Consider the following 27,232-nt stretch of genomic DNA (forward strand, 5'->3'; position numbering starts at 1 on the left):
TAAAGAATACCCATGATAATTCATCTTGAAATACCTTAAATCCATCAGTTTTATGTATATCAAAAATCTTAACAAAGTTGGGCAAACATACAGAATATTTATATCAATAAATACTGCTCTTTCAAATTTATTTTCAATCAGTTTCTAACAACATATAATCTGGCCATATAAACAAACCTATAGAGGCACAACAAAAATAATAATCAGTGGAGATAATTAAAAAATACATCGTGTCCTGTAAAAGCTACAAAAGAAAGGCTTGAATGCTTTCATTCCATCAAGCTCAATACATTGGTCAATCTTCAGACTTAAGATAAAAGGGAAGTTATCCAAACATTCTCACTGTTGAACTAAAACTGCTCAGAATTCTGGGACACAAAAAGGGAAATTTCCCACAGAACTTACAGAAAACAATGCGAATGAATCGTGTATCATAAAATCTAGTCACTTGAGCAAAAATGATCTTCTAGAAAAAACCTAATACGAAAATTTAATTTAATATAAAAAATATGATGTGAATTAGGAGATGTTAAGTTAACCCCTAGAGAGAAGCTCTGTAGAGGACGAGAGAGAGAACGGGTTCCCCAACACTTGACAAAACATATGCCTAATTCAGACATATTCTCTGGGACTTGCAAGGATCATATAGTACAATAGTTATGTAAAATTGTACATATTTTCAAAGTTAAATACCATATCACATATTCATATATACACATCAGATGTACAAGATCTTGTGGGGGAAACACCATAGGAAAATAAATGACGAAGTCGAGTCCTATCTCGAAATGTTACGTACACTTCCAGCAGAAATTTCCATCACAGAAGTCACGTGTTATAAAGTGAAAAGCTACATGGAACTGACCCGACTAGAAGCACTATATGCGGCTCGAGTCTGATGAAAAGGTAGGATGAAGTTGCAGAACAGTATACCCTCTTGATAATCCAAAAATGAAAACCAGTGCTTTCATAACTATATTCATATAAAGATATATTTAATATACATATATATATATATATTTATAACTTGATTTGCTTTGCTTGCTATTTATTTCCAACCTCATTTGCATTACAAAACAGGAGACACTGCTTTTCAACCAACAATTAGGCATTTAAAAGATCATTGTAGTATCATTGAAGTTTTCCATTTTCTGTGAAGCAAGTATATCTGTATTCCTAACTTTGTCATCACAACATTGAAATCACAGTTGAAATGTTGTATAGTACCCTCATTTTGAAAGAAACAAAAAAGATAAAAAGATCTAAATGGGTGGAGAAGCATCAGACTTCACATAAGCAACACTGGATCTTTTTTCTCTTTGGCGTCAGTTACAAGACAAACCTCTTCTGACATTACCCTGGTTGCAGTTTTCCTCTTAACTCCAGCAAACACGAAAAGAAACGATGATGAAACAAAAAACTGAGGAACTTCCTGATATTTCACTGGAACTCCATCAATTTAGGTTCTATTTCTATGATTAAGCTTTGCTTCGTATAACAGACAAGCACACGACACTTGCTAGATATGTTGACTTTTAAAACAGCCGTGACGCTCATGCAGCACTGTGATCAAAAGACAAAACGGTCTTGGAAGGTGATACCGGAATTGATGATGGCGGTGATGATTGACGGACACTCAGACGATACCCTCTATTTCATGTTTAGATCATAAGCCTATGACAACCAACAACAGTCCAAGTCTTAGTCTGCATGTGACATGATTAAAATTCTCTTGCACTAAAGAAATTATATATTGATGTCACTCTTCCTGTAGTGCTTGTAAACAGTTTTTCAATAACTGGGCTTGTGCCTGTAAAGCAAATTAAACATTTTCATTGCATATCTCCACCAAACTTATACTGTACTGCTAAAACCACTAGAAAATAAGGAAGCCTACAACTGTAGCTCCCAGAATGAGATAATCAGACTAATGCACTTGCTATTAAACTGTTATATCCTTTTTCTTATAATCAATAAAAAAATAGAAATGGGTAAATTTTTAAAAATACACAGCTGTCATAGTCATAAGCCTTTTTTTTTTTTTTTTTTGCTTTAATTAAGGCAAGGCATATTTCTCAAGATTTTTTTTTAATGAAACAATACATATAACATTTATCGTTGGCTAACTCAATATGATTTTCCAAAATGTTTTTTAATTCAAAGCACAGTAGTTTTCTTCTTGCGAAACTGATCAGAATTATATTCCAAACATCACCTGTCAAAATACTTTTTACAACAAACTAACCACACCAATAACAAACTTGGTAAGATTCCATTATAGTTTAACCCTGCTTTCACATAAGCAACGATGTATCCAGAAATTAATATAAAAATACATGGTGGTAATAAGTATGCATCATAATTCAAAGGACTTTACTATGCATCCACCAACAATTAGTTCTGTATGTATTATTATGTATACAATATGCAATAGTCAACTGGGAACAAATTTATTGCTAAAATCATACAGTTGCAATGCCGTTACAGTAAAGCCAGTGCTAGATCAAACATTTTTAGACATTGCTGTTTTCAAGTGTTAAATTGGGGACTAATCTAAAGCTCCTGCTGTCTAAGAATTTGAAAAGCTACTGAGAGGATGACAACAAGAAAGGAAAGTGTGGCCAACACTTTCATTCTCCTTCTTCCCCAAGAAATATCATTTCTATTAAAAACCTTTATGTAAAACTACTAGATTAATCCTTTGCTCGTCATACAATCTTGAGGGACGAGATACTATAAAACAAGCACAACTAAACATAAACAAGAAAACGTACCTTTGCATGTTTTAACTCCAACTCTGCTAGTTCTATCAGGTTTTTCCTGAAAGCCGCTACACGTCGCCCCTTAAAGTCAACAAGTTCTAGGGATGAAGATAAATAAAGTTGCTAGAGTACTGGTAAGAATTGCTGGTTTAATGTAATGATGACATAAATGTTTAACCCTCGTCTTGGGGGGTTAAATTACTAATGAGAATGGGAGAGGAGCATCTGGTATGATTAGCTGTACACATGGCAATAGCACGAAAAGAAACAGAAGATAATGAAGATAATTATGATTACTGACTTGGTCCGCAATTTCTAATACAATATATGCAGTGCACTAAAAAATGCAAATTTACCATAAAAACGTTAATGTACTTTTCGTAAATAGTAAGATATCACGATCCGATAATTTGCACTGTACCACAAAACCAATCCATGGCTAAATCACTTGACTTCAAGACAATTACTGTATAGTGCAAGATTCATATTTGCTCCAGTTATCCAAGATCTATTTTTCTTACGTCTAATGAATTCCTGTACGTTTATGCATCTAATGAATTCTGTACGCTTATGCAAAGTACCACAACGAAGAAATAAAACAAAAAGGTATGATCCTAACTAGTTTTGCCCTGTTCAGACTTTTTAGTCATCATGAAAATGTATGAACAAGAAACCAGTCAGATCGTACCTTTGGTTTCACTTTCTTCTTTGGTGCTTTGCATTTAAACATTACCAGTTCCTCTGAGACATATACAAAGTACAGTATAATACACTGAACAATCATGTTTGGGTTTGACTCTTGAAGAATAGCAGGAGGATTTTCAAGTTCAACTCGACTTTGACTTGATCCAGAGTCTAAGGGTACTTTACAGCCACTGATTTCACAATTTTCGACTTGATAATTTGGTTTCTGCTGCTGCTGCTGCTGCTGTATCCTGAGTATGACATCTAACAGCTGAATATAAACTTTGATATCCTTGATACTTCACTCTGGACAATTTTAGTAGTGCTAAATGTTCTTCTAGCGGGCTGAAATCTAATTTAAATACCTGTAAAATTTATGGATTTACGGATATCAATTTACAATTATCTGACTGTGCGATTTCAGCGTTCCTACACTGAAATGCATGACAGTGGAACACGGATACAGTGCGCACAATCATGGGACCTGAACAGAGAAAAAAATATTTTCTACTTTAAGAGAAAATGTGACAGTTAACAGCTCACAAGTTACGCATTTTACAAGTAAAGTTTAGCTTTATGTTACTTCATGATTTTGAATTCCCGATTAAGTGAAAACAAAAATAAAAACTGAAAGCTGTGACAAACCTTCTTTGGCTTTGTTGGTGATGAGTTCAAACTTTTCACAGGCATTCTGCTGCGCTAGTTCAGCCTGAAAAGATAAAAACACAATTGATCAGCATAATTTGCAGTTACGTAAACCTCTTCACCAAAACAAAATACCACTGTGCACTGCTCAACAAAAAACCAAACAATATATATAAACAATTTCTCCAAAGGGTACACTATGCAGGTGAAATTTAGGGAAAATTATATTCTGTTCACAAAAAGACACCTTTCATTCATAGACAGTGTAAAGCCAATACCAGGTTCAATTAGTTTATTCCCCATTAAGCAAAATGCCATCACCCAAACAAAATGAAGGAAAGAGTACCAAAGCAAGATAAATGCAGCCATTCTAATTTGCTCTCTAGTCATTGTATCATAAAATTTCTTATTCTCAAATCATGCAGTAATTAAAAGCAAACTTATGGTTAAGGTCAAATTACCCCTTTAGCAGACGTCAGCAAAGGCAGTGTCTACTCTTAGAAGCTGAAAACCCTTAACAAATTCACATTTATTGCTCACCTAACTTGATTACCACTTTTGACCCCATCACCGTAACTACTAGTAGGGTGAGAACATCTGTAAATCAACAACTTTATGCCACGGTAAGACATACAGTACAAAGATTAAAAAAAAAGGAAAAGAATAGTACATTAGTTCAAATGAACCAATGGTATTAAGATGATATAATTTGCAAGAAAACTCCAAAGAATTTTAATCTCCTGATTTTTCTAACACTTTTACTAACGTGCACTCCCTGACTGAGTCCTTGTGAACCTCAAGACCAAAGGGTGGACTGACCAAAGAAAAAATTCACAATCAGGAAGATACAACAAAAATATACTTCATATTTATATGGAAACTGCACTGCAAAGCAATACCCCATGTACACACTGTATTAATTGGAATGTGTGTACCATCATGAACACTAAACAAGACCAAAAACCCACGACCGTACTTCTAGATAAAAGACTTTAAAATCAAGAACAATTGTTTATAATACTCTTTCAAAAAGAAGATTGTTCACAACCCAGGGTTTCTAGTTAAAGATTTGAAAATAAAAATGTTTTTCCATGCTCCATAATTGAGTTCAAAACTGGCATAATCATACTTAAATTTTCTTCTTCTGTTAAGTCACATTAAAATCCCAATTGGAATTCTGTACTGCATTTTTAAATCAGTTTTTTCACTTTGCATGTTGGTCTGTTTATGGGACATCGTAAAAATACCGATTATCTGATGACAGAACATGCAAAACAGTTCTTCCTCTGGTCTACCTTAAATTCATGACCAAATGTCACAAATCAACCGTCTACTATTAGATTTATAAAACAAAAAGTCTTAAGAAAACAATCTTATTTATTACACAGCTGCATAACAAATTATCTATATTTTTAAATCATCAATTGTCCTTTTTCTTTCTACTTTTCTATTACACAGCTAAGTAACATATTACCTACATTTTTAAATCATCAATTGTCAATTGTCCTTTTTCTTTCTACTTTTCTGTTTTCAAGTTGTCTTGGTAAAACCTCCACTACCTGCTATGAGGGATTGTACCTAAGTATACAATTTTTCAGCCCTACAGAAATGTTCTTAAAACACAGACTCCTGATTGCTGGCAAACTCTCCTGACACCACATGTCACACTTTCTAGAGTGCCAAGATCTAAATTTTTTCAATATCTGCACCAACTTACACTTCAGTCACACTAACTTAGCCATTACATCACTGTACAAGTTTCATCACCCATAAGAATACTGTTATGATAGACTGAGAAATGACTACAAAAGTGAAATTATTTAAGTTCCACATGTAGATGATAAGGATGAAAGACAAATGGAGATGACTTGGGACGTGTCCTTCGCACCTCCCAGGAGAATAGCATCTGAGAGTGGCAATTGGGCTCCTGAGGGCACCAGACAACTTGAAAGACCCACACCTATTTGGATGGTAACTAAGAGAAGGGAGGCTGGAGATGAGGGGAGATTTTTTGGAAGTAAGAGTGCAGGAAAAGCATGAGCACCAGAATTTCACAGAGACCCTTAGCGTCACACAGCTTTGGAGGCGACTAAGATAAGGTACTGTACAATGTACATTTAAAAATAGTTAGTAATTTCACATAATGCAACTGAAATATATCAGCACAAACCTTCATCTGTTGTAAAAATAAATTGTATAAAAGTGCTTTGCATTGTTATCATGCAAAGTGATGCATATCATCTTGTGCATATTTAAGTCAAACAAAGAATCCATACAACTTACCTTGGTGAGCTTTTCAGTTCATTCCTTAAAAATCCTGTGCTTGGTCATAACTTGTTGATCCAGAAACAAACTTTTATTTGCCTCATAACAAGTGTTTTATCCTAAGATAAAACTGGACACACAACACTTAAATTCTTATATATACAACATACACTAATGACCTATCTAAGGATATAAACAAACTTTAAAATAGCTCATTGTCAAATCTGACTCATTAGGTAATGACTGAAAACAAAAGTATACCCATGAAGAAGGCAAGAATAACAAAATAAATGAAAAAAAGATGCTTCTGCACAGATTTCTCCCCAAAATTGAAAAATAAATATATAAAGAACCATAGCTCCAACAGTCCAATAAGGCATGTATGTGATGCTGTTAAATCACACCTTCCACCTAATTTATGATAGACAACACACCTCTCTACAGAAACTACAATATGCCCCCATGATCACAACATCTACTTTTCATTAAACCTGTTCACCTTGAGGACATACAAATAGCCAGCTACTACACAAAACTAACATTCTTGGACAAGAACATTCATCAAATCAATATGGATCAGTGGATCACGCATTGAAAACATAAGAATGTGCCTGCAAAAACAGAATACAATGTGCTTCATTCCATGCAATACACTGGAAAATAAATTTGTCACATGATAAGATTTTGTAATCTATGCACTTCATGAAGAAAAGGAGACATTTTTTCTCATAAAACAAGCAACTAATACCAGTAAAAAACTAAAATGTGAAATGCAGTAGGCCTTGGCTTAAAATTTCTTATAAAATAAAGCAGAAATGTTTGGTATTCATCCATCAAAACACTAACACCTTTAAAACTGTCATGTTTAGGTAAGAAATGCTACTCCACAAAAAATATTAAGGGGAACCAAACAATTAAGGCTGCATCAACCTCCTCCCCCAAATTATAAAATAGCAGTCCATATTTCTGACTTCTTTAATGATACTGATATTTTACTGATATTTAAATCTCACACTACAGTGACAATACTGATTGATTTAAACAAAATTAAACCTTACCATCCATTATATAGCAGCTTTAGTGAAAAACCTTTTTCCTCTACCCAAAATACTAAAGTGTGCTTATTCTCCAGGCTCCTCTACTCTGGTTTTCAACCACTAAGAAATCTTATGGAAAAAATGCCAATATCACAGAAATATAACTCTGTTATAAAAGTACAGTTAAACTGCATGCTTCTCATTTGCCAGCAGGAGGCCTAAAGAAGTTCTAAAAGACTGAATAATTAGCTGATACATCCATCTATCTTCAAAATTACTAGCATACAGGTAACGCTCAGGTAACTATTTTTTACTTTGACAGATCAATACATCACAGTTGAGTATATAGCTTGTACTAGAAGGAACGTGTCATTTAGCTTTCTTAACTAGTTTTAGGACATGGACTAAATCTCTCACAAATGATTTGTATCACAAATAATGCATATGAATGTACCAAACTCCCGCCTGGCTTAAAGAACAAACACAAAGATTAGTTACATTAACAAAAAAATTTCTTTAGAGAGAGTCAATAAAAAATTGTAAAGCTGCATGAATGAATGTGCTTTACTACAACAGTACCGCAACCCCCCGTGAATAGCTAAAATCCGTGAATACTTAAAACCCCTCTAAAAACACTCAGAACTGCCCATTTTGATAGTTTAAATACAAGAAAAATCCTGTAAAATGCTAATACCTAAGTATATTTTAATAGTTTTATCACAAAAAGTGCATTTATTCATGAAAATACAGTAATTAGTGAATATTTCCCAGTGAAAAATACCGCGAATGGGCGAATTTTCTGTGAATAACGGGTAGATATGTTCCACAGGGAAACCCGCGAATGCGTGAGTCGGCAAATCATGAGAATGTGAATACGTGGGTTTATTATATTTGGAAAAAATAGGCAACAATATACTTTATGCCAGCATATAAGGTGACCTTTTAACCTTAAAAAATCTCCCCCCCCACAATGGTGGATTGTCTTACACGCAGAGTATAAAAAGCAAACCTTTCAATCCTGCTGAGATTTTACTGACAGGCTAACTCCTGAAATGTCAATATTGTGTCAATATTGACAAAACAACTATAATAGGTAAAAACTTCAAGTGAATCACTAGCGACACAACTCTCGATACTGTAAACAAAACAACTGTAATTACAGCAATTAATTACCATGATTAGACGTTAGGATGAGCGAGCTCTCATTTCGTTGCTAGCTTGATCCAGAGCACCATTAATCAAATACAGTTATCACAAGATCCTATCATGGCCACACAGGAGTTGTCTTATTCAGCAAACATACCTCTGAATCTACATTTCTACATGGAAAATGGGGGTCGTCTTATACACGGAGTCACCTTATACACCGGCATATACGGTAATTGCTTAAAATATTTTCCTTCCAATGCATAAAGTCTATTATATACGGTTTAATAATAGGTCACATAAAAGTATAATTAAACTAAAACACCTTATGTCAAATGTGCTGTTGAGTTTTATGAAAAGGAAAACCAGATGCATCAACACTGGCATAATATGACATAGGCCACTTTGTTAAACTAAAAGCACAACCGCTTCAAGGATTGAGCTTCTCAATAGTATAACTCATAGAAAGGTGCTGTGCCCCTGTAAGAATTATCACAAATTCTCAACAGCATTTCTTTACTACTATATTTATCCATTCCCTTTGGTCTTGTCCCATCTCAACAACCAACTTAGCTGTTTGGCTCCAGTCTTCACCCTTCCCTCAGAATAAATCAGTCATGCCAACCCTCTCAAATTCTAGAAAAATCACTGTACTACTGTTATCATTATAATTAAGTTAATGAGATAAACGAGTCATATTTCTAGATTCATGGGGTTTAAATGAGAAGTGAACAATGGACGTAAAATTAAAAAGGAGTTGGACACCAAACATTCTTAACTGAGAGGTAAACATTGCAGTCAGGTATAATTACAGATGTCAGGCAGCTTGGTGGGAGGCGACCAATGGGAACAGATGAAAAGCAATGTAGGTAAAAAGCAATACAGCTGAGGTGGAGAGGTGGGGGGCAAAAGGAATGCAACAAACACTATTAAGTATTATCTACATTTTAACACCAAGGCGCACTAATCCCAATACAGTATAATCCCCAAGCAACTTACCTTCAGAAGTGGTAAAATAAATTTCATAGCTGAAGTTTTAAGACAGCACTAATGGCAATCACTTAGTTAATGACCTGTATTTCAAGGTACAAGTAAGTCTCTAGCAAAATAAAAAAATTAACTTTTTGGCATTAGGATACGCATAATTATATTTATATATTTTTTTTTTTAGCTTGCACCTGATGAATAGACTTTCTATCTCAAAACTGAATATTACAAAAGCATAGCTAGTCTGACATGTTAAAATATCCTGCTCTCATAAAACTGATCCACAGGGTTTATTCTTAAATAGAAACCATTTCTAATATATTACAGTTTCTTACAAATCATTTCTTAGGGGACTTCTGTCCGATGTTTCACTTGTTGTTGGTACAGATAATAAGCAAAAGATATATGTTACTGCTAATGTCATTTTGCACCAACCATACTTCAAGATATGCCCCATGTGACTGGCCACCAAGTAATTAGGATGCATCCAATTATATGACAATAACAGTACTACTACAAAGTAGTGTTTTTTTTTTACGATGATGAATGTCGCAACTCCACCAACAGTTCTGTCTCTCTTTTTTACAATTATTAGAGCTATCATTCTACGTGGGAGAAATCTGTCTCCAGACTATTCTAAAACATATTGTTTCTGTATGTCTACAAGCCTTTTCTGTGAAGACATATAAAAATCCTTCACTTTTTCAAAGTCCTAAGTGGAGTAAATTAAATATCAAAAGAGAAAATCCTGTAGGAACAAATAAGAGTGACCCCAAGACTTTTCCATCACCTGTCCAAACAACAGTAAAAGCTCATGTTCTACAACCAAATGTAAAGTATGAAATCACGTAATATTGCTCTCAAATACAAATGTAGAGTATTATGAGATTTTTCTTTGACATGATTGCAATTAACCCTTAAGGGACGGCATAATTTATCAATGTGCAGCACCCCAGACTGGGGAAACTTTGAGGTCGGCAAAATAAAAAAAAAAGTCACTTCAATGGAAAGAAATAACACGTACATTCACACTGTATAAATAAAAAAATTCTAAAAAATTTTCCCTACCTTCCACGAGAAGTTGAAAATGACTATTTACAACCCCTTGTGGGGCCTCATTTACAAGACAATCGTAAATTTTACCAACTTATATATGTTTTTTCTAATAAATAAGTTTTTTGGATTTTGTAAAATTATTATTACTGCTCACACAATATCAAAACAGATAAGAAATAAAAGCAGTAACAAATTTTATGCATATTTGTTGTAAAATATTCACATAAATTTTACTTGTACTGTGCATGCTTTTTCTAATATTTCTTTGCAATTTTCTTTGTAAAATTACATTTACAACCGACATACTATCGTAAAAGACAAAAACAAAAAACAACAGCAACCCCTTCGTATATTTACAAGCAAATTTACAAAAAGACTCATGTGAGAGAGAGAGAGAGATGCAGTACCTTCCCCCTTGAAGTCACAAGCATTACTGATACTGGGCTAACTCTCGCATCTGTATAAAAGTTGCCATTAGTGAATTTATAGCATATAGAAGTATTGGCACCTTTGTTTCGAATCATTATTATCATAACAGTGGTGTGTAATTCTGCTTCACACTGAAGCTCAATCCATCCACCTCCCCAAACCTGTTTTACTTCACACTGAAGCTCAATCCGTCCACTAAGGGTTAATTCAATTATTTTAAAACAAAAGGCTTCGCATGTTTATACAAAAAGTTTATTTCACAATATTTATAAACTGCCATGCAGGTTCTCCCAAGAATGATGTGCGTGCAAACCTCTACTACCCTGGCAACTGTGGACATCCATGCCCCAAATAATCAGCAGGCTAATGGAATACGCTTTGCAGCAATTTCATGCAAGAGGCAACGTCTTGTTTCGTGCTAATCACATGGTCGAACAAGACAGTTATAAGCACTACATCTACTCATTTCACATGCTCTCAATTAATAATATGAGGTGTGCAAAAGATGGAACATTTGCAAATGAGTTCCCCTAAACTAGTCTATCACTTCAAGTAATATCAGCTTCACATCACATTCCTAGAACATCTTGGGCCATGGCATTACAAGGAGATTCCATAAAGGAAAATAAAAAACTGGAGAAGCCTCACCAAGTTTCATACTTACATCAGCAACGTCCACAGGCTGACGGAGAATGGAGGGGGAAACAAGAAGGTGGTTAGTTAACGTACAAATGAACAAAAGACAAACACCATCACCGCAATTTATAGAAACAATGGCTCAAAACCCTTTGCACAAAAAAGCAAGCTATAAAACACAAGGATCAATCAACTGTGAGTATGAATCAATGTTATTGTGCCTAAAAACAATCATTAATCTACAAAAAAATTAATTATATTCACTTATGCTAAAAGCACACAATAAAGTCATTAGGATATTTTTTTAGAACGTAATGTATAACAGAACAAATGCATTATTATTATTATTATTATGTAAAAACCCACACCAAACAACAACTACATTGTTAAAATACTTCCAAGAAACAAAACTCTACACAATGTTTGCATTAACAAGCTATACTGTACATGGCCCATCTTTAAAACAGCAGTACTTTCGAAACAACTCCAAAAACAGATAGGACTCTTCACTCATGTTAATTCATCCAGTTCACACCAATGTATTAAAGAAAATAGAATCCTGCCTACGCAATACAACATACGGACTTGTATTGCTGGTCAAAGAGTTGAATAATGGTAAGAATGAGCAAAATGATCATTAAAGGGAGAAACAAATCACACCACACTGATAACTCTCAAAGCTTGCTAGTGAACATTTATTTTGTTCATGAAGAATGTTTTTCTGGGGCTAAAATCAAAATGGCATGAAAATTTCATTGTCCTTCTAGTCCATTTGATTAAAGGTTACAGCTTAATCACCACATACTACTGGCCATCAGAACATAACGAACTGGATGAGGGGAAGTGATGGCACATGGCATGAAATTTACAACAGGCAGTCCTCGGTTATCTGTGGGGGTTCCGTTCTGGGGGTGTGATGTTAACCGAAAATCGGCACTAAACAAAAATTGGTGATTTCCGGTGCTTTGTCAGCGATTTTCAGGCTTATCGGTGCCTCTTTTAGGTATGTATTGGCACCAATACCCAATTATCAGCGCCGATAAGTGGAAATCGGCAATTTTCGGCGCCAAAAATGGCCGATTTTCATTGCTAGACAAGTGCCATAAAACAGGATCATCATTAACCGAGCCCCCATTAACTGGGGACTGCCTCTATTACCCCACTGAAAATTAACACATATGAAAACAAAGTACTGCACAGAATAACAGAATGGTAAATAGAGATGAAATGATGAAATTTGTAGAATAACAGAATGGTAAACAGAGATGAAATGATGAAATTCTGTACAAATACTAGTAGACGTTGACCAAGCAGTTCAGCAACAAAGGTACTCTCTAAAGACAACAAAAGACAACGTCCTCTAAATGAAATACAAAGTGCTGCAGTGCATCAAAAGTACATGTAGATAGTTCTCATCCACTGAAACAGATGAAGAGCGAGCTGACCAACAGCAGCTCTCTCTCAAAGTCTTCTACATGCTTGAAATGTGACAATAATATATACATTTTACTCTAATCTATTCATGGTACTGTGTTGTATTAACAATTTCCACCTAAAATTCATCAAGCCAAACTCATCCAGTACACGTTTGTGTATGTGTAAGAATACAGAGAGAGAGAGAGAGAATTGATACTCTCTCATGAGTCTCCATCAAGCCAAACTCACCCAATACAGCTTGTGTATGTGTAAGAGTACAGAGAGAGAGAGAGAGAGAGAGAGAGAGAGAGAGAGAGAGAGAGAGAGAGAGAGAGAGAGAGAGAGAGACTGATACTCTCTCATGAGTCATAATTAATACCCTACTCCTTTACAACCCTGCCATTTAAGGCTAAAAACTATGTCAATGTTAGTCTACAAATTTTATATTCCTGAAGAGAAATGTTTGCTTATGGGATGTAGATAATTAGTCTTTTGTAGATTAAGAAAAATATGATTTTAACACCTAACTGGTCCCCGATGTAATGTCTTGCAATACTTTAGTTAAATCTCCTATATCACTGAAGTAAAAAATAAAAAAACTACCTATAGATACTCTAACTGCTTGCTCATACATGAATTTTAACTTTACAGAATGAGTATAAAAATATATACAGTGACCAATAGATATCATACTGTTTTAACCCAAAATGCTGGGCTACCTCTTAAAAATAAAAAAATCCATGATGTAAGCTGAGATGAGTTAGTACCTCAACAATGCATACAACACAAAATTTGGACTCAGAAGAATACAGTACCAAACTGATGGAAAAAATCTCTAATTCCAAGTCTACAAACTGCATCTTTTTAAGTACTGTACAATATAAGGGGAAGAACCTCACTACTGTATACTGAACTATTTAGCTGTGGAAATTAAAGCCTCATTTAATAAAAAACACCCCATCAGAGAAGGCCTATCAAAGTAAGATTGCTTGACTTACGGCCCTACATAACCAGAAATTTGATTTTACACTTAAAATTACAACTTTCAGTTGCACCAAAATAATAAACGATCACTTGAAACTCAATAGATAGCTTTCTTCTTCTGCTTAACGTCCTACTGAAAACGAAAGTGATGGGATACTTGATACTGGTGCTGTGCACTGACAAGAGAGTCAGCTCTTACCTTTCATCACTGAAGATCTAGCCAACACTTCCAGGACACTTTAATCTTTCTACTTTAATAACTTTCCAAATGCTTGCATAATAGTGGCTGTAAGCTTATCAATAAAACTACTTGTGTCCATAAATAAAATACTGAAATACTATAGCAAAATCTATGCAGCGGCAGAGCGATAACATGGTCAAGCTATCTAACAGTCTCACATGAGCACAAGGTACTTAAATCAGTTCTATAATATGAATGCATTTATACAAAAATAAAAATTCAATATACCAATCATAAGAACTTTAAAAAAACATGGGTAAAATATATACTTGCCCATGTGCTATGAAAGAAAGTAAGGGTCTAGAAATACTCATTTTTGACACCTATATGAGAATTGAGAATCAGCTATGTTCCAAGAAGACGCGAGCCACAAATTTATCTTTGTCTGATATTCCAAGTAAAATGTGAGTAAAAATATTTGAAAAGATCAAACAGCAGTAAGTATTAGTGCCATTCACCAACCCTTTCCAGATGCCTTACATAAATTTCAACAAAGCATAAGGATCAGAAAACAAAAAACCACACATTACTCTCATCATTTCCTCAAAGTAGAACACACTACTTTCCCAGCTTCCCCAAGAGTCTGTTCCTAGGATATTCACCGTTGGTCCCAACACACGCATAACCAATTATTTTAGCTGAAGGTAAAAAGTAAAAAATATGGAGGAATTTCTCTCTTTCAGCTGAAGTATTAGTACATAGCGCAATAGAGCATACTTTATCCCAGCACATTTTTCCAGGAACTTTTACTTGTCTCCATAATCAGCAATCTAATTCCAGTGTGATATTATTACAGGTATAATCTCCTATCCACTTTACTACACTCTCTTCATCCTCATCAAGATAACAAAATCAGTTGTTGTCATCAGTAGCTAACAAAGAAAAATTCGAAGGGCTAACCCTAAAAGTATCCAGGAACGACTCAGTGGTCTCATTAACTACTTCAGAATAATAGCGGTAATGAGGATGATGATAACCATTGTGTATTTAATAAAACTGCAAACGATAAACTTTAATCAACTTTAAAAGTACCCAGCACTTTAATCAACTTTATAAGTACCCAGCGCTAACTAAAATACAACATTCTTCTCTAACCCAGATGTTAAGCCCTTACCACTAGGACAATCTATTCCAGTTAGACGGACAGAGAGAATGTAGTCTCCCCAACCCCTTCAACTTCAAAGCCACTGCAAGCTTTCTAGAGAAAGTTCAAACTTTCAAAAGCAACACAGTAAAACATACACAATGCATAATGAGTAAAAAAAAAAATATACTGTTACACTTTCTACAACAAAAGGAGACACGCATTCTGAGATTATTCTAATGCTATACTTGTCCCTTACTGACCCCATACAACTTTTCTCGAAGAACATTTTTAACAATGAAATCTGACTCACAGCCAAGAAATTACCTTCATACACATCTATGCATGATGGTACAGTATACCTCATCATTCAGTTTGACTGAAGTCTTTCGACAATACAGGACAAGTTGAAATAAGTCAGCATGACACACACACGCACACTGACAAACAAACAAACACTCTCCAGGCATATCAATGCATGATGGTCCACCTGTCTACCAACGACTGAAATCCCTTCAACTGCATAGGAGCTGTGACGACAAAGCCAAGTGTTACGGACACACTGCAAGACAATCTCCCTTCATGCACGCCTATGCATGACAGTCAGCTTTAAACTGAGTCTGATATAAATCCCTCTATTCGTGTAGGAGTTGTGATGAGAAGCAGTGAGACAAACTGACAGAGAGAGAGAGATAAATAGATGAAAAAGCTAGTCCCTCCTATTTTGTCATAAGTGGATTAAACTGACTAAGGGTATAGCTGGAGTAGTTTACTTTAAGCTTCTCAAGTGACAAAGTAAGCATAACAGTATTTAAAAAAGGTTTAAAAGCAAATGACCGCCACCCTACACCAACAGGTTGCAAAATCATGGCATATTAACTACATACTGGACTGTAATATGAAAAGGGCCAGCTGACATTCAAGGCACTTAACTATGAAATCGAGAGCTTTAGATAACGCAAAACTACAGTTTCGAACTTTTATATAATAGTCTACTTTACAGAAAGCAAGCTTTTCTAAGTATCAACCTTCACGTCTGCTCATCTTCTACAAACAAAGCAATCAACAACATAAAAACTCAACACAAACGCATCTTTCTACTCACTGCATGAACGTCTTTGTTCTTTGCTCGTGCTCTGTCTAGATTTTTGTTGGCTTGCTCGTAATTGGCTAGGCATCGAAGTCGGCGATATAAAAGGTCTTTCGCTGCGCTTCCGTCTCTCACATAGTATCTCAGAGTATCCGATAACTTCAGATCTTCGTCCGAGGACACTCGCCCTTCCACTTTCTGTTCAAAAGTATGAAATGACCGTGATGATGTCTCTAAGGATGAACTTACATGTCAGTCATAAGAAACAGGTCCCAAAGGACTGCAATGAAATTATTTCCTGGCAAAAGTACATTCACGTGAATGGCATCAAAGTCAGAAACTGTCTACCTTACACTGAATGCTTACAATTCAACAAACAGAATGGAGTGGAATATAAAATTTAAGCCAAAGGCCAAGCAATGGGAACTATGACGTCATTCAGCACTGAAAGGGAAACTGAGAGTAAAAAGGTTTTAAAGGTTTAGCAGAAGGAAAACCTCACCGTTGCACTATGAGGGTGGAATGGAAAGTAAGATGGAAGACAGAGAATATGAACAGAGGTACAGGAAAAGGAATGAAAGTGGTTGCAGCTAATGCCTACAGTGCAGCACATGAGGTGCAGCGACAGCACTACTTCCCTAAACGGCAATTCAACTAATGCAGAAGGTCATTACACGGCTTGTGTATTCAAATCTTATCACTTACTCTGGCCTTTTCAAATGTGTCAGCTACTTTATTAATAAATTTTTCTAATCTTGGGCCTTCAATCGTTCCTAACTGTGACAGCCCTGTGGACAGCTTGATATATGAATCTGCAACACCTGGAATATTAAACAGAGCTTAGTTTTAACAAATCTGCCAAGAAATTGAATATGATAATTATGGGATTGAAGGTTCTCTAATGAAGCTCACATTTTAATACTGTAGTCACAACAAGTCTAAGAACAACTGGAGCTTAAATATTCTGGCTAAATTATCTGGTACTTAAAAAAAATTAAAGTGGCATATTCAAGAGAACACTCCTCTCTACACACTCGTTTCGTTTGAGTGGCAAAATAAATCAAGGAATCTATAAAATTTGTCCTAAGCATTGAACTACATCGAAATGACAGACAGTGAAGTATCAAGTTTCCAATATACCTTTGCACCATCTATTGGCAAGGTACTAAGGATCTGTGACACACAATTACTGAATATATAGCATTTCTGACAAAAGTGCCTCACTTTTATGTGCTTGTGTCATCTTATCAGCTTTGGTAGTGGTGTCTTTGATTGCAGTGTGGTATTCTAAAAGGAAGCCTTTCTCCTTTTCAAAGTAGTCATCCACGTCCTTCTGCGTCGCTGCCAACAACAGTTCGTCTGTGGACTTGTTAAAACTCTTAAAAAGACCTTCTACTTTCTCCTTCTTGTTTTTAGTTCTGACAGAAAGCTGTAAAGAGTAAATGTAAATACAGTGTTAACCAACTCAAAATCTTTGCTAAAAACATATATCAAAACTCTCAATGCCTAATGTCTTTGCTACAGGACAATGTAAATATTATCAATGACATGCCCTTCAGAAATTATGAAGTTCTGTATTGCATCGCATCTTTTGTTACATGTAAAAATAAAGACATTAACAAAATGCTTACAAGAAACAAAAACCAAGCACTTACATCTTGTTCATATTCCAAAAACACCTTAAAGTTGTGATCAGTTCTAAAGACGGAATGTTGTGCTAATCTCGTAAGAAATACCTCGTGCATCGCTACAGTCTTCTTAAAAGTTGCTAGATATTCACTGAAATGGTAGAAATACATATCAGTAAAGATATACCTCAAGTTGGCAGTAAGTACAGTAATATGGAATGCATTTGATAATTGACAGACGTATCCGGTGCTCAAACAAATTAAGGATGATTCTTTTATTTTTCTTTTACTAGCACCCCAACTAGAACCATCAAAGAGTGCTCAAGTTAATCGCAATGTAAGAATCATTAAATAGTAACAAAGGCAAAAAAATGCACTGTATGTAATTCCATCATAGTTCTCTGAATCACAAAGACATTACTTTTAAAATATTGTATAATATATACACTTTCTACTAAAACTGAATTATCATTCAATGCAACACTGCAATTAAAGCTTCAATTCTTATTTACACAAGACAAACCTTAAAATGTTCAAGAGCAAACTAATAATCTTACCATTTCAAGAAATATTAAATATTTTTTGTGACAACTAACAGAACAAATTCTTCACAGTAAGGGATTTGCAACACCAATAACCTGAAATGGTTTCCACTTCAGGCATGACTCGTATTCATAAACTTCAGACTTGTACTTATCTGTAACCCCTGAAACAGTTTTGGTAAGGCATGGTTTAATTAATCATTTTACCTCTGAGGAAGTCAGCTCAATTCTGGAATTTAAATTACCTCCCTGACTGTGACAAACTCAAGAGAATAGCTCTGTAACATTTTTACATTTATTTTTTTTCCTTCCACCATGTTTCTACAGTGGCTGAAAAGCACTTTACCTCAATTTACATTATATAAGTCTCTTCAGCACTGATAAAAGTACACATGCAAATGTTTGAACACAATCAGATTCTATACACTGTATTTTAAATCATTTACACAAAAAAAAAATCAAAAGCTAAAACCTCTAAGAATAGTTGTCAATGTTTACTTAGAAAGGTTAGTAAAGTAGAAATGTCAAGATGATAAGAAAGGTTACTGAAACAAAATTGTTCAGAAAGGTTACAGAACCAAAAATGTCAAGTTGATAGAAAGGTAACTGAATAAAAAATTTTTATTACTTTGAAAGCCTTATATATCACTTCAAAAATGTAACTACTACACTAAGCACATGATGCAGCACTTACGCCTCTAATTCCTGCTTCATCTTGTTGAATTCTTCTTTGGTCATACTCCCTTCCCCTTCTCCCAACTTCTGTAACTTTTCCCGAGAGGCATCAAAGTCAGGACGTGGAGGTGGCGGTGGTATCTTGAAGTGAGAAAAAGGTGTCTCTAGCATTGTGTTCAAAGGTTGAATAACATACAGTACAGTACACCATTTTCCAATACTCTACTACCACTGAATCAATACAATACAAAGTCTTACAGCTAAATAATCAAAACAATATTTGAATTAGACTTTTAGTCACTGCAACACCAACAACTGATGGCTGTTATGGCCAAAACTTCCATTTTTGTAGTGACTACACAGCTTGTACTTCCAGAAAAAGTATTCAGATTAAAATACATTAAACTACTTAATGATAATACTGAAAATTTTCAATAAACTTACAATCAAGCTAAGCCATATCTTAAAAGTCATTTAAATTCAAAATGACCAGCAAGCAAATGTTTCAAATTTAATTTTTACATCGTAAAAACATGTATTGTATTGTATACAAACAAATCACATGAACTGTTAATATTTATGTGCATCAATTTCTGACACAGGTATGAACCATCTTCCACGAGGGGATTGCCCTCACTTACATCCATTGCCAGGAAATCAATAGCCAATCATCAAATGGAAATCAATGCGTACCCTAAACTTAGTCAATAGGTTTTTAGTTTATACTAAACCATGCCTGTCTTCTCTTCCTTGTATTAAGAGGAAGTGAAACTTCATACTGGTTTTATGGTTCAAAGAAGTTGAATGCAGTTTGTGTTACCTACAACAAAATTTCAACATCAGAGATGCAGAGAATGAAAATAAATGTGGAAACTGAGTGTTTTGTAACAGAAAATCAACTGATGTCAATGACAATATTCCACTCAAAATGAATCAGTAACCTGCTGCACTTTGGAGGTGCATTTAAGATGTTAAGAGAACACCAAAAACTGGTACCATGAAGAGTTTGTCAAAGTCTTTGCATACTTAAGCAGATGTAACACTGTAATTAGTTGCTTTTGTTAAAGCACCCCCTTTTTGTTGTTGTTGTTTCACTGTACAGGAGGCACACGGAGCAAAGGAAATATACTATACACGTCAATTTACCGTGTAAAACTTAAACGAGCCTCAGGCAGACATGAGATGAGGAAGAAATAAACTAAAGTGGGGAGAAGTTGCAAAATGCTAATTAGGAGCCAAGAGAGGGACCTGAGAAGCATCTATAGCAACAAGCAAGCTTACAGGGAGAATAAAGAATCGTACAGGATCAAGAGAGATGGAAAAGCAGGAGATTACCAATTAGACATGAGTTTTTTTTCGATCTAAAAACAAATCGAGTTACTTATGGGTAAGTATATTTAAAAATAAATCTCTCTAGGGATTTGTTTTTAAATATATATACCCATAAATAACTGTGGATTTGTTTCTCTTAACATATTACTATTATCATTTAGAAGATGAACCCTTTCATATGGAACAAGCTTACTGACTTAAAATTCAAGCTTCCAAAGAATATGGTGTTCAGCAGAAACTAGTAACAGAAAGTAATGGGAAATACACAAAGAAGAAATCACTTACAAGAAAATAAATTACCAAATTAATAAACAAACAGAAAAAATGAAAATAACTGATTAAAATACAAGGAGAATTGTGTTAAGGTAGCAATGCATTGCATCTTCACTTGAACTTCTTTAGTTCCAACTGCATGACATCCTCCTCGGGGAGACTGTTCCACAATCCAACAGTGTGAGGAATAAAGGACCTCTGCAACTGAGAGGTTTGACAGCAAAGCACATTTACTGCATACTGGTGCTGCTGTTCAGCAAATAAGTGAACCTCTCACAATGCTGGCTACTTAAATACGAACTAAAACCACCGACACTTACAATATACCCAGCATAGTCTTCGTTCTCTTCAAAACGATCATGAAGCCAAATGAATTCTTCATGTTGACGGACGACGGAAAACTCAGGCTTGGCATAATCAGCCAACGTGGTCTGCAATTTCAGAAAAAGTGACAGTGTCAATCAGAAATGCTACAATCTTCCAAAGGTCAAGTAAACATGTCAGCCAAAACTACACTTAAGCAAGCAAAACATAAAATGGTTGTTAACTAACCTTGGTGTGGACAGTAAATTTCACTTTCTCTCTTTCACTCAATGCATCGGATATGTCTACTTGGAGAGAGTTGTCGTTGAGGTCCACCGTATCTGATCGCCCGCTCTGCAAAATGGAAGTCCCGTCAGCATAATCAAAATAACTAGGGCAGTAAGATATGGTGTCTCAAAAACACTGTTTAGGTACATGTGACCAAACAGTCAATGCTTAAGGTCTACAAAAATGGACTGTTGTTTTTCAGAACGCTGTGTTTCCATGCATTACTGCCTGCTTTATATACATAAAATATACAGTTGTCACAATGGTGCTACATCTAAAAGCAGATTTGACTTTGTTCACCCTAGAATTATCACCAGAGAACGTTGTTCTGCAAAAACCAAACAGTGGGCTACTACTACAGCATCCTCAATATAGTTAAATGTTAGGAAAACGGTAAGGAAGGGGGAGGGATTGGTAAATTATACTGTGCAGTTTGAACAGACATGCCACAATCATCTCATAATCCACACAGCTTACTGGTTCCATAGGAATCCAAACCACAAACCATCAAAAGTAATGTACGACTCCCACACAACCTTGCAGAGATCAATGCCTTCAGATGACCTGAAGACTTTTTTCATAAGTAACAAGGTTATTCTAAACCTACTGTACACCTTTATGCTAAAAGGAAGACATATTTTCACTTCGTTTGATCATTTCTCTACTTAAGCATGAAGGTAAAAGTCCACTTTATCTTCTAAATATCGTAAAATAGTCATTTTCTACTTGACTAAGCAAAAAATAATACTTTTTAAGACTATATTCTGTTTCATTAACTCAAGTATGAACTGCAATTATACATAAAACATAAATATTGAAAAACTAACCTTTGTCCCATTAGTTTCACTGTGAAGAACTTCTTCCATTCCGTCCTGAAGCATAAAATCTAAATGTATAGTTGGATCAAAACAAAGCCAGCAATCAAGAGGTCTTAGCACGCTAGAACAGTTGATTTCACTGTGAAATGAAAGCTGAGCACAGGACTGTCCTGCTTTACAGAACTGGTTTGCCTATAGACTACAAATATGCTTGACCTTTTACGGTGTTCAAGAATTACACGTTAAACCATGAATGTGCAGTACAGTTTCATGTAGCAAACTACTCAGCAATACAGTACAATTCTCGACTGTGTTCCCTTTCTCAAAGCGAATAAAAATAAGAATGAGATATTTGTGCGCATGTGCATATCCTGATTCTGTGAGTGAAAAGCCTATCAGTTTTTTTTACAAGAAATATGCTTTCTTAAAGTGTTACTTTATGAATGAATGGCTCCTTCAAACATTATTGCTCATGATGAGCACACAACTTGGTTGTCTAACCAGAACCAAATGGGTATCATCCCCCAAACTAATGACCATCACTATGAGGTCTTGTGTATGCATGCCTAGATCCATGTCCTGATTTATCTTGCTGCAAGATGAATCAGGAAAGCTAAAGACTTGGGCCACTGTAGCTTTTGACGGGACTTTGCTCACCTAGCCTGTATACAACAGACTTTGTCCACCTAATGAGTCTAAAGCTGCCCCTTTCTTTCAAAGGAGGCCCTTATCCCTTAGATTAAACAGTCTTTAACAAGACAACAGCATTGCAACTTAGAAAAGCAGGCCTTATAGGGTAAAAACCTTGCCCAAGGGTGAACCAAAGGTAGCTACAATACAAAGTGGCCTCATTCTGCCATTAAGCCAAAGGCTTAAAACCAGGTGAAAAGATTTAATGCCACTATATATTTGATAGTACGTACAGGCAGTCCCCAGTTATCGATGGGGTTCTGTCCCCGGTGGCATGACGATAACCGAAAATCATAGATAACAGCACAAAAATCCCGGCTTATCGCCGCCAATAACCAGGATCAGCGCCACTGTCAAGTGGGGATCGACACCGATACCCAGAGATCAGTGTCAATAAGCGGAGACTGGCGCATATCGGTATTGAAACTCCAGTTATCGTCATTGCTAGACAAGTGCCGTAAACCGGATCGCCGATAACCAGGGACTGCTTGTACTGTGTATCAAACATCTACCTTGCAAGATGTACTTAACTATAATCTTCTTTAAAGGGCTGCAATTAACAGATAAAATATCTCATAATGCATGCTAATCAGCTCAGTAGTCTGGTAAAACTAAAGTACAGTTTTTTTACCAATGATTGCCACAGTATAGAATTCTTTCAGAAAAGTAAAATCGTCTTCCACAAGTTCACTCAAAAGCTCAGGTGTTGCTGTGTCTCAAAATTTCTGAGAGGATACATAGGTGGACATAAATTGTTAGCTGCAACTCCAATGACAAGAGAACAGGATCATTATATAGTATCAAAACTGACGAAAGGATATGCACCTGCTCTGCTAAAAGCAATGAAAAACTTTGTCTATTAATATTTTTAAACTATATAGGTATAATTTTTTTATGCTTCCCGGTGACTTCAACATTCTTGTGTAAGCTGAACACATTGAAAAAAAATGAATATAAACATGATACATCTTGCATATGCTCAGTTCACTCACAATGAAATTAACTTTTCTACTACTTGATACAATCCCCTGGAAATAAATTCAAAACATGCAGTAACTAAAACTGTGCACCACAATAACAAGATGTTATGGGGTTTTATCTTTTCATTTTCTTAAGAGAGGTTTTAAGTAGGAGGATACACTAAATCAAGATCTTCGCTGAAAAGTTCATAATTAAGAAAAATACACGGAAAACCACTTCAGTTAGAGTAGTAAATTATAATATAAAAATGTTAGGGATACAGGTTAGTTTAGTCATCAATCAAGTATTACAGCTGTGGCAAAGATTTAACAGTAAAACTTCCCTATTTAACTTCCTCTATACTACCTAAACATTACATAGTGAAACATTTAACAATTTCAGTCCAAACACTGACCAATGCTATCTTTCTTTTTCAAGTTTCCTCACATACACAGTCAAGATTCTACAACAGCACTAGTAAAATTTTTATATCAATAATGGTTTAATCGTTATAAACAAATATAGTAAACGGTAACTATTAGTAAAATAAGAAATTACCAGTCTTGCAATTTCTAACATGCCAAATCAACTCGTATCCTAAAGAAAAACTTAACTGCTTCTTTCCTCTTCCAGTTACTTTCCTCATTTCCGTCATGTATGTGACAGAAGCTTAAGCTAAGTGATGGCCAAAACTCGATCCTACCTAACCTCATAACCTAATTTTGTAGGAAAAGATTATTATAAAGGCTTGACTGACCAACTCACACCAATTAAGCCAGGGCACATCATGAAAGTCTGAGCCTGAACATGCTACATGATCCACCAATAACCTTATCTCCAAACACCTAACCTAACCTAGGTAGCCTAACTTTTTCTACGGAAACTGAAAAGATCATTGTTTACCTAAACACCACAGTTTAGCTTTACCCAGTTCCACAAACTGATATTTTCAATTTGGCCTGGAACATTTCAACTGGCAATAATTATAGTCAGAAGGCTCAATTCTGGAATGCCAATTCAGCTGGAAAGGCAACCTAATCTTCTCTTCTGTATGACACAGGAGCCTCATTTACTAGTTTAAATATGCATGAAATTCTTTTATAGAGGGATATGGCCACCTGAGATGTAAGGCCTAATAATAGTGATTTATCATAGGAATTAAGTAGGGTGGGTAGTGAAGTCTGATTAGGCCAGTGCACTACTAAAAGCTGTATCTGTGATGTGGAATGTCTAGCCTACTGCAGTGCTCTCCAGTGAAACCAGTGATTCTGTGACTGTCGAGAAATGTAGGTTTATCCAGTACTTTTCTCTGCGACTTGACAATTTTTTAAAATCTCTGCTGTCATATCTCAGATGTTGCAGCCATTTAGGATTTCCCCACCCAAAAACGCCCAACGTTCCATCTGAATGCTGCCCACTGGATAAAACTAGCCAAAAAATTTGCAGCTCTTTTAACATCCAATGATGACAAATACTGGGGGAAAGGTGGTGTCCCAAAGCATTATGACGTACATGTATTTTGGTAAGAGACAGTGTCCTTGGATAGGTTAAATAACAACGGGTAGGCTAGTAGCCTACCCTATGCAAACCAAATTGTACATCACCAAAGGCACGGAAAAAATACTTGGCTACTCAAAATTTGCAAACCATATCTCTTTACCTCATTCTTAATTATGACAACAGGTGGTATTGAGATACTTTAAGTGACTCTGACAATACTTATGTCCAACAATTCTAACTTCAGAGAAAACGACTGCAGAAACTTACAATTCTGGAAAATCCTTTACAGTACACATAGGCTAAAATACATATACGTAGGCACCCTACAACATGGAAAGCTAGGCTAGCATGAACGTCTTCTTATCTCGTAGCCTTGCCCATGGATGAAGCTGGGCTATGACATACCCTAGCCTACCACCAGTTCAAATATGCCGAGAGTCTACGAGAGGCCTTAGTTAGCCTACCCCAATATAAATCTGAGTTGGACAGGCCTAGACTCCTTAATCCAAGCAAGAGCTCTGCATCAGGTATTACTTTGGAAATTGATTTTCCTGCAGTATTTTGGTTACTTATTAAGAATTTACCATTATTTTTTCTCGGTCGACTGTAACCTCCAATTAACCTCAGAAGTTATCCGTTGGCCATCCTGGAATGCTATCGCACATGCGAAGTGTAATAGGGGAGTTTTGGGTAAAAAGTGGAGTTGCCTTTACCAGGGGGTTTAGGGGCGGAGCCCCCCCCCACCAACCAAGCAACATGGACTGCTAGGTTAGTTAGAATAGTATTAGGTGTTAGATTGATATAGTTCCTTTTAATAAAAGGATTCCTTAGCCAATCCCTTCTCATACATATGACTTCCTAATGACTTGCGAATGTGCGGTCCGGTCTTGGGAACGGCGGTCCGGTCCTTCTCCCATCATTTCCAAAATCTTGCGTTCCCAAAGAGCCCCCAACCACGTCGGTCGTATATGAGGTTAATAATAATTGACCGACAATAAACAACGCCACCTCCTTCATCAGAAACACTTAAAAGTACAGGAAAAATGAATTTCCAAGGTAATAGTCCACACGGAGCCCTTAGAAATACCCTTAATCCTCACCGATTAAGCTATCCAGATAATGACATTGTAAATCAGGCCTACGACGTACAAAACCGTCTAACCTACAATGCGCAGCCTACCCTAAACCCGTGAGGAAAACAGGGTCAAGGGTCAAGGCAGCCAGTGGGGCAGACCACTGGCCCTAGCCCATTTCGGCACCGAAGTCGTCCTACGCCAGGCCAAAGCTCTTTCCTTACCATCTCTGACAGCGGTGACCCGAGGTCACTCTTTAAAGGGTCACGTGACCCACGGACTGCTTCTAAAGCGAAATTAAGGAGCCGAGGCCCTGACAGTGACCCCACGACTGCAAATGAAGATAAACAAGTCTAACAATAGCACCAACTTGGCCCCGTATTTTCCCTATAACAGCCCCCCTCGGAGGGGGTAGAAGCCCCCCGCGCGAGCCAGCCTACTCGAAACGCACTCAGGAATTCGCACGGCCACTCGGGGGGGGTTCGAGCCTCCACTGAATCAACCAAAACAGAGAAAAGTACACAGCAACGCCTACCATCATGGCTGCAAAACAACAATAGACGGCGGAACCATCACAGAAGTGTCAAAAACCAACGAGAGTTCCAGATGCGGGGTTCGATCCCCCGGGGTCTATGCGGGGACGTGACCCTGGCGGCACTGAGACAGAAGAGCATCGGGGCTTTCGCTT

At 36.1% G+C, this 27,232-nt stretch overlaps 1 protein-coding gene across 7 annotated transcripts; it reads right to left on the reverse strand.

The window, feature by feature from the left end:
* Snx6 (sorting nexin 6) lies at positions 1-27,232 on the reverse strand. Of its 7 annotated transcripts, none has more exons than XM_067109667.1 (13): positions 27,080-27,232; positions 22,331-22,375; positions 21,465-21,569; positions 21,233-21,343; positions 19,327-19,448; positions 18,118-18,241; positions 17,687-17,891; positions 17,168-17,283; positions 16,478-16,660; positions 11,676-11,693; positions 4,092-4,155; positions 2,775-2,860; positions 1-1,810 (listed from the first exon to the last, which is right to left on the reverse strand). In XM_067109667.1, the coding sequence occupies exons 1-13, from the start codon at positions 27,083-27,085 to the stop codon at positions 1,760-1,762; spliced, it is 1,236 nt and encodes a 411-aa protein (XP_066965768.1). In that variant the 5' UTR covers positions 27,086-27,232; the 3' UTR covers positions 1-1,759. The 7 variants fall into 7 exon arrangements, with proteins under 7 accessions (XP_066965768.1, XP_066965771.1, XP_066965770.1 ...); XM_067109670.1 differs by lacking the exon at positions 27,080-27,232 and adding an exon at positions 26,996-27,020; XM_067109669.1 differs by lacking the exon at positions 27,080-27,232 and adding an exon at positions 26,769-26,900.

This window comes from Macrobrachium rosenbergii, chromosome 10 (genome assembly GCF_040412425.1).
Source record: "Macrobrachium rosenbergii isolate ZJJX-2024 chromosome 10, ASM4041242v1, whole genome shotgun sequence".
Lineage (NCBI taxonomy): Eukaryota > Metazoa > Arthropoda > Malacostraca > Decapoda > Palaemonidae > Macrobrachium > Macrobrachium rosenbergii.

Coding starts and splice junctions, on each gene's coding strand:
- Snx6 (XM_067109666.1), bottom strand. CDS start 24,550: ATGTTAGAAATTGCAAGACTG. Junction 21,344..21,464: donor AATTTACTGTCCACACCAAG/GTTAGTTAACAA, acceptor CTGAAATTGCAG/ACCACGTTGGCTGATTATGC. Junction 16,661..17,167: donor ACACATTTGAAAAGGCCAGA/GTAAGTGATAAG, acceptor ACTTTTGAACAG/AAAGTGGAAGGGCGAGTGTC.